General features: G+C 40.5%; 1 protein-coding gene across 3 annotated transcripts in view; it reads left to right on the top strand.

Annotated features, from left to right (window-relative positions):
* The window catches only part of GABRB1 (gamma-aminobutyric acid type A receptor subunit beta1), a 293,072-nt gene that overhangs the window by 120,128 nt on the left and 159,889 nt on the right, over window positions 1–13,055 (top strand). For all 3 annotated transcript variants that reach the window (XR_010910015.1, XR_010910014.1, XM_060778482.2), the window contains exon 6: window positions 12,074–12,211. Coding sequence is in view for 1 of the 3 variants with exons in the window: in XM_060778482.2 (XP_060634465.1) it covers window positions 12,074–12,211 (138 nt within the window). In the remaining 2 variants the exon portion in view is untranslated. The remainder of the gene's footprint in view (window positions 1–12,073; window positions 12,212–13,055) is intronic.

Below are 13,055 nucleotides of genomic sequence, written 5' to 3'. Positions count from 1 at the left end.
GAAGAACAGCATCATTTGGGACTTATACCTTGTGGATGTTATTTTCTAAAGGACTTTTCAAGTATTTAGTCGGTTGTTTCAAAAACGTTGTTTATATTCTTTTCATAGCTATCAGTTGCTTATTATAGAATACGGAAGAGTGAAATTAAAACTCTGACTTTACGAGGGAGGCAACAAAGTATAATTAACCTTATGTGTTATTCTTTAGTGTTTTACTTTGCAGATTAAATGTGCAACAGACATATCAAGATGATAGGAATGCATGTGGAACTGCTTTGGTTACCCACTGATGTAGCCCCTTCATTTTAGAGACTCTGAGCATTACTGTTGCACATTGATGTTTTAGCCACATGTCATGGCTACTGGTCCACATTTAGTTTTAGTGTAAGAAACATGTAGTGGAAGGAGAGCATAGCTCTTCTGACAATTATTTAAATCATCCTGCAGTAATATAGGGTATTTGAACTTATTTATGGTAAAACCATTGGATCCCCACAAAGAAGAAATAGTTGAAGATCTTAGGACTCATAATTCCAGTGAAAGTCTGATGGGAACGCAGTAGGTTCCTTGTGTTCAACGTTGTTGACATTGGACCATAACTGATTAAAACTAGTCCAAATCCCCGTTCATTCACAAATTTCAATATACAACTAATTGCCTCATGACATTAAGGCTTTAATGCGAGCAGCCCCGTACTTCTTGCATGAACAGAATTCTAGAAAATGTAGTTTGGGAAGGCAAGGACCCCTGTGGCAGAGAATGCAAAAGGCCCCACCCTAAACTACATTTCTCAGAATTCTGCTCACTTCAGAATAGTGGTACTGCCTGCATTAAAGCCTCAAGGTGATGAAGCAGTCAGTTACTATTTCTCAGCTTGTCTTATCTTTTACACAATGTTTAAGTGGATAAAATTGGGGTGAGGATGGAATCGTTCGATCCTTGTATGATGGGAGGAGAGCAATGACCAATCTCGATAAAATAGTGAAGAGTAGAGACATCACACAGGCAATGAAGATTTGCATAGTTAAAGCGATGATATTCTCTGTAGTAACCTATGGATGCGAGAGCTGGACCATAAGGATGGCTGAGTGAAGGATGAGTGAAGGAAGACAGATGCTTTTGAACTGTGGTGTTGGAGGAAAATCTGAGAGTGCCTTGAACCGCAAGATCAAACCAGTCAATACTCCAGGAAATAATGCCTGGCTGCTCACTGGAGGGAAAGATATTAGAGGCAAAGATGAAGGACTTTGGCCACATAGTGAGAAGACAGGAAAGCTTGGAGAAGGCAATGATGCTGGGGGAAATGGAAGGAAGAGGAAGAGGGGCCGACCAAGGGCAAGATGGATGGATGGTATCTTTGAAGTGACTGGCTTGACTTTGAAGGTGCTGTGGGTGGTAATGGCCAACAGGGAGCTCTGGTGTGGGCCGGTCCATGAGATCACAAAGAATCAGAAGCAACCGAAGGAAAAACAACAACAATGACAATTTTAATTTTTATCACAAAAATAACAATTCCCAGAAAAGGCAGTAAAGAGAAGAGTTATCAGATAACTGGCAAGATCATAATACATGGCTCTATATGAATATGTGCCATTCGGTAGGTTTCAAATTGTACGTTTCTGAATAAGCATTATCTAATTTTTCTGTTTACCATAACTGCTATCCCTTCTGTTTAGAATTGTTTTAGTATCCTTGTCATCTCTGACAATATTATCAACTATCTTCTGTTACAATCAAATGCAGAACATCAATTGTTGAATGCTAATTGCCAAATGAAAAACACTAAATAGCACAGTGTGAGCATTCAGTGGATGACACCATAAAATTGGCCTCCACTTTAAATAAAAGAATGTGGGAGGAATAGAAAATGTCTCGTTAAGGCTTTTATGGTGCTGGAACAGTCTGCCTCTTTCCACAGAAATGAGCATAATCTTAAATATATAAATAATCTTTGAACAGAGTCAGGGATCTGTTTGAAGAGGCAAATAAGAATCAATGCAACTCCCTGCCCAAACCCACAGTATGCTCAATCTTGTTTTTACAAAAGAAAAGGCAGCAATGGAGAGGGGGGGTGCATTACTAGCTATTTTCTTATTAGACGTCTTATTGCCATTTAAGACATCTGGTAAGAGGCATACCCTCCATTCCAAATGCCACTGCTGTAGCTCTCAAGGATAGAAGATTGGATGGGCTCAACACCATCATACCTTAGGATCTGTACCTGATGAGAGTCACTCCCTATTCCAGCTGCCACTGCTGTAGCTTGTAAAGGACAGAAGATAGTCCAGACTCAACTCCATCATACTTTAACATCAGCATATCTGAGTCACTCCCTATTTCATCTACCACTGTCATAGTCCCTGAAGGACAGAAGATCAGCCAGGTTCAGCTCCATCATACTTTAGCATCAGTATCTGATGAAAACCACTCTTCATTCCAAGCTGCCACTGCTGTACCTTGTGAAGGACTGAAGATAGGCCAGACTCAACTCCATCATACTTTAACATCAGCATATCTGAGGAGAGTCGCTCCCTATTCCAACTGCCACTGTCATAGTCCCTGAAGGAGAGAAGATCAGCCAGGTTCAGCTCCATCATACTTAAGCATCAGTATCTGATGAGAGCCACTCTCCATTCCAAACTGCCACTGCTGAAGGTAGGCCAGACTCAACTCCTTCATACTTTAACACCAGCATATCTGAGGAGAGTCAATCCCTATTCCAACTGCCACTGCTGTAGCTTGTGAAGGACAGAAGATAGGCCAGACTCAACTCCATCATACTTTAACATCACTATAACTGATGAGAATCACTCTCCATTCCATCTACCACTGTCATAGTCACTGAAGGACAGAAGATCAGCCAGGTTCAGCTCCATCATACTTTAGCATCAGTATCTGATGAAAGCCACTCTCTAGTCCAAGCTGCCACTGCTGTACCTTGTGAAGGACTGAAGATAAGCCAGACTCAACTCCATCATACTTTAACATCACTATAACTGATGAGAATCACTCTCCATTCTATCTACCACTGGCATAGTCCCTGAAGGACAGAAGATCAGCCAGGTTCAGCTCCATCATACTTTAGTATCTGATGAGAGCCACTCTCCATTCCAAACTGCCACTGCTGTAGCTTTTGAAGAACAGTAGATCAGCCAAGCTCAACTCTGCCATGCTTTAGCATCACTATCTGATGAGAGCCATTCCTCTTCCAACTGCCACTGCTATAGCTTGTGAAGGACAGAAGATTGTCCAAGCTCAACTCTATCATACTTTAACATCAGTATCTGATTAGACACCATTCCAATTGCCACTGCTGTCGCTTCTGGAGAACAGAAGAGCATCCAGACTCAATTCCATCATACCTTAGCTACAGCATCTAGTGAGAGGCATTCCCTCCATTCCAGCTGCCACTGTTGCAGCCCCAGAGGGAAATAAGAGCAGCCGGGGTCCGTCATGTCTTAGCCTCAGCATCTAATGTTCCCCTTTCTTTATGTTTTGTGTCTTGTTTGATTGTAAGCCTGGGGGCAGTGAACTGTCAAATTAATTACTGTATGCAACCCTGGGAACCTTTTTGGCTGAGGGGCAGAGTATAAGGACTCTAAATAAATACATAATAAATTTCTCATAAGGGGTAGGCTACACAGGAGGAGATGTCAGAAATATTAATGCTATCTTCATGGTGACAGACCTTTCAGTCTGTGCTCCTCATGACACCACTTTCTGTGTATCCTGCCTCCTGCAATCATTCCTGTAAAGTGTGTCAACTGCACCCTTTTTTCTGGATGAATCTCCCAGCCAGCTCAGGCAAACATCAAAAATGTTGTCATTCACTTAAAAACAACGGATTTATTAAAAACATGAAGTCAGCAACTGGTTCACTTTGCTTCCTTAGATTTTAAGAGGCTTGTTCACAACTACTTTCCTAAGCTTTGCTCCCAGTTTTTTTTTTCTTACACAAATACACAGAAGCCCTTCTGTGTGTATCTAGTCAGGTGTGACTTTCTTCTCCTTCACATAGGCAGGGCAACAGCCTCTTTTCTCATAGTAATCATGAAGGATCACATCACTTGCATCCGCCTTGTTTTTCTGCTTCCTATAGATCCACACAGTAAGCAAAGCCCTCTTGTGCTAATGCCAACCAAGCGGAAGGCGGCTATTTTATGAGGTACAGCTGCCACATGGAGATGGCTTTTAATTGCTGCACGTGCTGGCGATTATCACATGGGAAGTCATTTGCCATGCGGTTCAAGCTTTTTTCTAAAGGCCATTGCAAATGTCTGAAAATAAATGTTCCAGGGGGCATGGAGGGGGAAAAAACACTAAAATAGTAGCTTGGGCTACCAGAGCTTGCCTCAGCTTCCTACTAAGAATTATTTTTTTCCCATCACCAGACTGTTGATTAAGCTAAGTAAAGCAACAGTCACATTTGGTTCGCATCCCTGAATTATCTATACAGTGTATCTCAGCATATTCAATGTGATTTAGCAGGAGTGAGCAGTGAAAGGCTTTGAATTCACCATTACGAGGGGCTGCTGATAAACCTTTGGCTTTGTGTTTTTTTTTTGTTTCTGTGGTAAAGAATGTTACATCACATGAAAGCCCTATGTGTCTCAAATATGTTTGCAAAATTTTGTGTTTGTAGCTTATGGCAACAGTGATCTAGGCATGTGGGAAAACAAAATGGCGGAGTCTACGGTGATATTCACAGCAAATGAGAACAGAGGAGGGATAAAATTCTTGTTTCTGTAAAGAAAGTCTGTGAAGGATATTCATGGTGATATGTCGCAGACATTGAGGGATCAGTGCCCTTCATATTCTACAGTTAAGAACTGGGTTGCCAAATTTAAAACAGGCCACTTTAACACTAATGATGAGGACACATCCTGGACGACCGAGAGTGGTTGTGGTTCCGGAGATTGTCGATGCTGTGCGCAAACTCATACTGGAGAATCGGTGAATTTCAGCTAAAGAAATAGCAGACATCATGGGAATATCTCATGAATATGTTTGTGTCATTATCAATGAACATTTGAACATGAAGAAGCTATCTGCAAAGTGGGTCCCCAAATGTTTGACAACAGATCAGAAAAACATGCGAGTGAAAACTTCCCAGTCCATTTGTCAGTGTTTCTGGACTGATAAAAACTTCCTGGATCGACTGGTCACTATGGATGAGACCTGGATTTATTTGTATAACCCTGAAACCAAGCAGCAGTCAAAAGAGTGGAGGCACAGTGGTTCTCCTTGTCCAAAGAAGTTCAGGGTGCAAAAATCAGCTATGAAGGTGATGGTGTCTATGTTCTGGGATAAGGTGGGTGTGCTGCTAGTGGACTACCTTCAAAATGGTTCCATCATCAATGCAAGGCATTACATTGAACTTTTGGACCAATTGAAGGCAGCTCTGAAGGCCAAAAGGCATGGCAAGCAGTCCAAAGGAATCTTGTTCCTGCAAGACAACGCCTCCACTCACACTGCACAAGCGAACATGGCAAAACTGGTGGAGCTAGGCTTCCAGCTGGTTGACCGCCCACCTTATTCACCGGATCTAGCTCCCTCCGGCTATCATCTGTTTACAAACCTGAAGAAACACCTCAAGGGTACCAATTTCACACCATTTCTGATGCCATGGTTGCTATGGATGACTGGTTTGAGGCACAACCAAAATCCTTGTTTTTGCAAGACTTACAGAACTTGGAATACCAATGTAAGAAGTGTGTTGATATCAGTAGAGGGTATGTGGAATAAATGTAAAGTTTCATATTCCTATCTCGTTTCTATCTGGGTAAAGCCAAGGATTTATCAGCAGCCCCTCATATATCCTGTCTGATTCTGAGCCTCCAAAATATTTTCCCACTGACAACTGTTTGTTTAATTAACAAAAGAAAGTTGCAATCATGGAAGCATACTGGTAATGTGATTTCTCTTTAATCCAGGATCTAAATATAGTGCTGTTGGATGACCACCTTGTTATATCACAGGAGGTGGCCTTTAGTGATGTCAGTAATACAGTTTAATTTCTGTATCCACCCCTGTGGATACCTGAAACCATAAATAAAACCATAAATAAGAGTGTCTCCTATATTCTGGCTATACCTAGGTTGGAGACATGCCAAACTATAGAATCACAATGGGTCCTGTTTGATCTTGGGAGCTAAGAAGGATCAGCTCTGGTTAGTATTTGGATTGTAGACCAGCAATGAATATCAGGTTCTGTACAATAAGAAATATTTCAGAGGAAAAAATTGGCAAAACCACCTCTGAATAGTCCTCACTTAAGAAAGCTCTATGAATTTCATGGGGTCACCACAAGTTGACAGGTGACTTGAAGGAACATACATATACACATGCCTGTAACCAAATTAATGTATGCATTTCCTTTATGGGTTCAGGAAATCCAGTATGTCAGTTGTAGACACAGTATGAGAGTGCTAGCTAATTCCAACTAGAGGAGACCCATTGAATCAATTATTGATTCAATTCAGTCATCACAATGGCAAATCCACTTTATTCAATTTAAGATTAACAGGATTTAGGCCATGAATTAAATACTGATTTTTTTTAATTAAAAAGATTCAAGAAGCATTGAAATAACATGTCATCAAGTGCTAAGATAAGTTCTATGGGTCTCCAAAATATATGTTTGAAGGTAGAAAAGCACAGCCGAGTTGCTTTGTTATTGGTGTGGTTTCACACAGAGCTGTCCCTCCTATTAGCCAAATAGAGATAGTCAATTCAGTCAGTGGATTCTGCAGAGCCCAGTATCATGGAGTGTCTGGGTTTTTAGTCCAAATTTTAAAGGAAATTCCAAAAACCCTGAATACATGAACACAAATAGATTCAGCACTTTGGATAGCTCCTTTAAAGTTTGGACTAAAACCCAGAGCAGATTTGTTGCCCCATTGGCATTGCCATATAAACCAGTAATGCAAAAGAGGTGTGTGGCCTCTAAGGTCCACTTTTGTGACATTGGATTCAATTATCAGTCCAATCAATACAGTATATCAGATGCCATCTCATCTTTCACCTCAAGTGATATAAGTATTGGGGTGCACCTCTGGGTTCAAATCCTCACTAGGCCATGGTAACCCACTGTGTGATCTTGGGCAAGTCACCCTCTCTGAGGAAGGCAGAGGCCTGAACAAATCTCACCAAGAAAGCCCCTTGATAGGATCACCTTAGGGTCAACATAATTCAGAAATGACCTGAAGGCACACAACAGTAGCAAATCCAAATGTGTTGGGCAAGCCTTGTTTCCATCAATCTATGAGTACTACAACTTCATCCTCTAATGTCAATGATCTACAGAGTTTTCCCCAGCTATTACTGTAAACCTAAACTTTTCACACGTTCTATAGTTCTGACAATCAAAATGAATATAGAGGCAATGCCCCACCAGCAATGCTTCCAGATGTCTTGAACTGCCAGCCTTTTGTGATAGTTCTTGGTAATTTTTTATTCAGTCAGGTCAGAATTGAATCTCTGCGCACAGGCAGAGGAAATTGTGAGTCTTGACGTTTCACATTTTTAGAAAAAAGGCACAGATTGTTTGTTGGTAACTTATTCACCCTTGTATTATTGGCTCTTGGCACAGTTTATGCATTTTTTCTGCCAATGTGTGAACAGCTGCTTGAAGTACCGATTCTGTCTAAGCAACAAATGCATCTAAACCTTTTATGTCTGCTTGTGAACTCAGTGCAGCATTGGATAAATGATTCATTCTTCCCTGTGATGGAAACTCTATTTTCACATAACACTTTAATCCAAACTCTTATTTAATACATTCACTGTGACCTGCATGACAGATACCATTTTAAAGCCTCAAAAGATACAACAACTAGCTCAAACACAGTCCCTATGACTCCAAACTAAAGTTACCATTACAAGAACAAGCCTAACAAGAGGCCTCATTTTATATACTTTCGTCAACCAATCCTCTTTTCACAAATTCATAAGAAAAAGAACAGATGTGTTTGCTCCCTTCTTAAACTGTGTGAATATTGTATCCAAGTTTGGTTCTAAGGGTAGAACCATCATTCAGACAGGCTTACAGAAATTACTTGTGTCCCATGCACTCACTCTCTGTCACAGAAGGAAACATGTTTTTAGGAAGAGGAAAATTCCAACCAGTCTGAGGGCCACACAAAAAGCAATACACTGTTGACAGATCCTAGTACATCTCTAGTTTGCTGGAACAGGCTTATTTGCTATGCCATAGTTACAGCTGAGCACAATTTAGGATGCAGACATAAAGCTAAACTGTTGAAAATGAGTGCAAATGCTCTTTCCATTTCATCACACGGGTCTTGGGAAGCATCCTAGGATGCTTCCCCACCAATCCAGCGATGGATGGGCATGTTGCCTATCCCACTATGTTGCTGGACTTCTGTTGCTGGACTTCAGGTTCCACAACTGCAGTGGAAGCATTGTGTGGTGCTTCCCTTCAAACATGGGAGCCTGCCTGTGTTGTGTACCACTCTGTAGCACACTTCTGTACCACTCAGGCAACACTTCTCCCATGTGATGAGGAAAGCTTCACCACATTGGAGCATCCAGAATCATCTCTTGCACCTGACATTTCACCATGCTTGCTGACAAAAATGTCATGAGGGGAAGTCCCCCATGTGATAAGATCATTTGTCACATTCTTATAACTACACTAGAAGGGGAGACTTGCAGAGGGACAATAGAAGGCTCACTTGTGCAATGTTAATTCATGATTTGTCATTGTTTGAACAAGGCATCACCCACAAAAGCAAGAGAGTGGTTCTCTCATAGGGCTGTTTCATTTAAATTATGTTCTGTTCAGTCTGTTTTCATGAGCAGTAGGATGTTACATTAAGGTGGCCTTCAATGGGCCTGGTTTGTCTTGAAGTTTGTGATATCTTTTGTACAAGTGAAATTATGATGAAATGTGACTCTGCTATCCATAGCAGCCTATGTTGACCTTGCTCTCTTCCATTTTGTGTTATAAATGTGACTTATTATCACAGTAATATTTCCCAGTTCTTCATCTTCTGTTAAGTGGTAGATGTGGAACATCAACAGTGTGATTATATCAAGCCATTGGTAAATGTCATTGTAATTTGAAGGTAGAATTCAACATAGCACAGCTTTACTCCATTGTGATTGTTTTCTACACATATATGAACCCACACCCACTCTCTTAGAACAAGAGTGATTCTCATAGTTATCTTCAGGATAGGGCAGACTCAAGAGCAATAACTGTTTAAGGCAAGGGGCAAAATGGCACCTTTCCTCTTCCCTTTTCCTTTCCTTATATCTAAGGAGGGTAAAAAGTGGCCCTCCAGATGTTCAACTGCAACTTCCACATCCTTACGCAACATAATCAATGGTAAGGAGTACTTGAATTTGCAGCCCAACAACTGGAAAGTTCACATTTTGGTGACACTAGAACAGGCAGGGGCAAGCTTTCAACCTCCAGGTGTTTTGGACTTCAACTCCCACAATTCCTAACAGATGGTAGGGTGTTAGGAATTGTGTGAGTTAAAGTCCAAAATACCTAGAGGACTGAAGTTTGTCCATGCTGTACTAGAATATCTTTTGCTGTACCTCTGGGCAGCAAAGTATCTTAGCTGATGCTAGACATGCTGCACAGCACACTCAACTCAGATTTCCAAAGCATGGTTTCCACCTTTTTGCCCTCCTAGAAGCCACAGCCAGCTTGACCAACTGTTAAGAAGTCTGGGAACTGAAGTCCAAAACACCTAGAGAACCAAAAGTTGGAAATCACTATACCAAAACTTTGCAACCTCTCTGCACTTCTCTCAACAACTATGGCCTCACTCTGCCTACTGTAATAGTGTTCCTTATAAATTATAATCAGATGGATTTGTTCCAGACCCACTACATATTTATGGGTGGTTTAGCACTTGAAATCCATATTAATATGCAGTTAAATATCATCCAACTCATTGGGGAAAAAAGCTTCACCCAAACTAAAACCTTCCTCTTTAAAGAGCAATTGTCCAGACTAGCCAGTTTTTATTTTTCAGTCTGACTTACTTTCACCTCTTTTCAACTGTCTAAAATGAGTTACCATGGAGCTTCCTTTCTAATTCCAAGGCTGCAAATTGTAGTAAGGCTACATTCACGTGTGAGATGAGTGAAAAACAGGTGTGAAGCATAAGCGAAATCAGAAATTGGAGCCTGCAGAGAAGGGAGAGGGTGTCAGTGGTTTATTCTGCAAGTAAAAGCCAACTTGCAAGTAGTGACTGCCCCCTGCAGCTACTCTGAAATCTAATTCACATCCTATTTTGCCAGAGGAATCTTTATTTTGCAGCACAGTTGACAATTGTTCCTTTAATTACTGTTGCTGGCATTAACCAGATCGAATTTTTCAAGTATTTCAGTTCTGGGACCTTCCTAAAGCAGTAAGGAGAGGCTATATTTATGGCCGGTGATGATTGATGACATGATAGATTACTGTTGTTTTTTGTAAGGTGAGCTGAAATACTGACCCAGCTTCTTGCTGTTAGGGTTTTCTTTGTTTGTTTCGCTCATGTTATTTTAGTTTTTAATTAGGTGTTTTTAATTTTTATACCTCATGTTTAAATGTCATATTATCTTATGGTGAATTTGTCCTATTGTATTTTATGCTTAGTCGTATGCTGTTTGATTTCTGATTTGGTTTGTGTATGTAGTAGTAGTAGTAGTAGTAGTAGTAACAACAACAACAACAACAACAACACTTTATTTATATTCCGTCCTTCTAACTCCGAAGGGGACTCAGTGCGGATCACAGCACACATACACGGCAAGCATTCAATGCCACTTTGTATAGACAATACACAGACAGAACAGAAGGAGGTGCCATGGACGGTTGGGCTCGAGTCCAGGGGGTACTGTTGCTTTATCCTGATTGATGAAGCGCTGTCCGGCCTTCCTCCTTCCTTTTGGTCACCCAGCACTTTCTGATCTTCCTTCTTTATGGCGTCATAAAACATCTTCCCCGCTTTTTAGTGGTACCTAATTTCTCTAATCACAGCTCAAGCTGTTTTCGAAATGCTTAGGTAAACAATGAGCTAGGCTGACAGTCGGCAGCTCATGCCAACCCAGGGCGTTGATCTTGCAACCTTTTGGTTGATAGATCTATAATGGCTGGTGATTTACCAGCTGTGCTAAACCTCCAGCCCGAGGTTTAGGCATTGAATTTTGCCATTATTTTTTGTAAACTGCTTTGAGTCCTGTCCCCCCTGCCCCGGGGTGAGAAAAGTGGTATATAAATACTGTAAATAAATAAATAAATAAATAAATAAATAAATAAATAAATGTTTCTTCACTTCATCCAGAACCTGCTCTGCCATTAGGCAGTGAGGCAATTACTGTTTATTGGTTAGGGCAATTGCAATGGTCTTTGGCTCATCCTATCTGTCAGAGGAAAAATCTGTGTTTTCCAAGCAGCTTGTTCTGCACATATAAACTAACCTACCGCCTTCAGATATCATAGAGTACACTTTATCAGTAGTATCAAAATAAGCTGCTGAATTGCTCCTGATGGTGGAACTTTCACTGTTTAGCAGAAGATGGCCTTGGAATGGCCTTGAGCTTATCCTTGGGTTTTGGAAGAAACGAACTGGGTTGCTGTGAGTTTTTTGGGCTGTATAGTCATGTTCCAGAAGCGTTCCCTCTGGATGTTTCACCTGCATCAATCGCAGGCATCCTGAGAGTTTGTGAGGTCATTAAAACAATTAATGAACTTTTTTTCAGAAGCTGTTCCAGGTACTGAGCTGTAATCCTAAAACAGGTTCAGCACCTTGGATAGCTCGCATAAAACTAGGAGTAGCTCCCATAGAACCCTGCTTGGATTCTCCATCCTGAAGTAATGAAGCCACCAGATGCTTTTTTTCAGTACTCGAGCAACTATTTCCCAAAACTTGGTTTGTAGATGTATAACATGACAGTCCTGCACTTTGCCAATTTCCACAATTTATAGAGTATAGATGTTAATGTTGGCCTTTTTGTTGTAGTTTCATTTCCTTGGCATTTTTTTAAAAAAACATGGAATACTTGCCCAAGAAACCAATGTTTTTGATCAATATTGTTCATATTGCAGATGGATACACAACAGATGATATTGAGTTCTACTGGAATGGAGGTGAATCTGCTGTGAGTGGAGTTAGTAAGATTGAACTCCCTCAGTTCTCAATTATGGATTACAGGATGATCTCAAAAAGAGTTGAGTTTGCAACAGGTAAGCACTGACGAATTCCCAGGACATCTTCTGGTGTCAATATTGTATTAAAACTATCATTGCTATTGTTATTATTTATTTATTTATTTATTTATTTACAACATTTATATGCCACCCTTCTCACCTTGAAGGGGACTCAGAGCGGCTTACAAGATATATATATACATACAATATATTATGTTATTAGCATAGTGTAATATCAGTTTTAAATATTACTATATTGTACTATACCATTATATTGTAATATTATTAGTAATATTACATCTATATAAATAAAAATGTAATGTTCGTTTGTGGGATTAACAGAACTCAAAAACCACTGGACAAATTGACACCAAATTTGGACACAAGACACCTAACAACCCAATGTATGTCCTTCACTCAAAAATTTGATTTTGTCATTTGGGAGTTGTAGTTGCTGGGATTTATAGTTCACCTACAATCAAAGAGCATTCTGAACCCCACCAACGATGGAATTTAACCAAACTTGGCACACAGTTCTCCCACGACCAACAGAAAATACTAGAAGGGTTTGGTGGGCAGTGTCCTTTGGTTTTGGAGTTACAGTTCACCTACATCCAAAGATCACTGTGGACTCAAACAATGATGGATCTGGACCAAACTCTACTCCACATGTCCAAATGTGAACACTGGTGAAGTTTGGGGAAAATAGAATCTTGACATTTGGGAGTTATAGTTGCTGGGATTTATAGTTCACCTACAATCACAGAGCATTCTGAACCCCACCAATGATAGAATTGGGCCAATCCTCCCACACAGAACCCCCATGTGGGCCACAGCAATGCGTAGCAGGGGACAGCTAGTGTAATATAAATATATAATT

The sequence above is a fragment of the Anolis sagrei genome, chromosome 5, assembly GCF_037176765.1.
Source record: "Anolis sagrei isolate rAnoSag1 chromosome 5, rAnoSag1.mat, whole genome shotgun sequence".
In the NCBI taxonomy this organism is placed as follows: Eukaryota; Metazoa; Chordata; class Lepidosauria; order Squamata; family Dactyloidae; genus Anolis; species Anolis sagrei.
The sequence above is the reverse complement of the archived record's forward strand: the minus strand, read 5'-3'. Positions and strand labels throughout refer to the sequence as shown.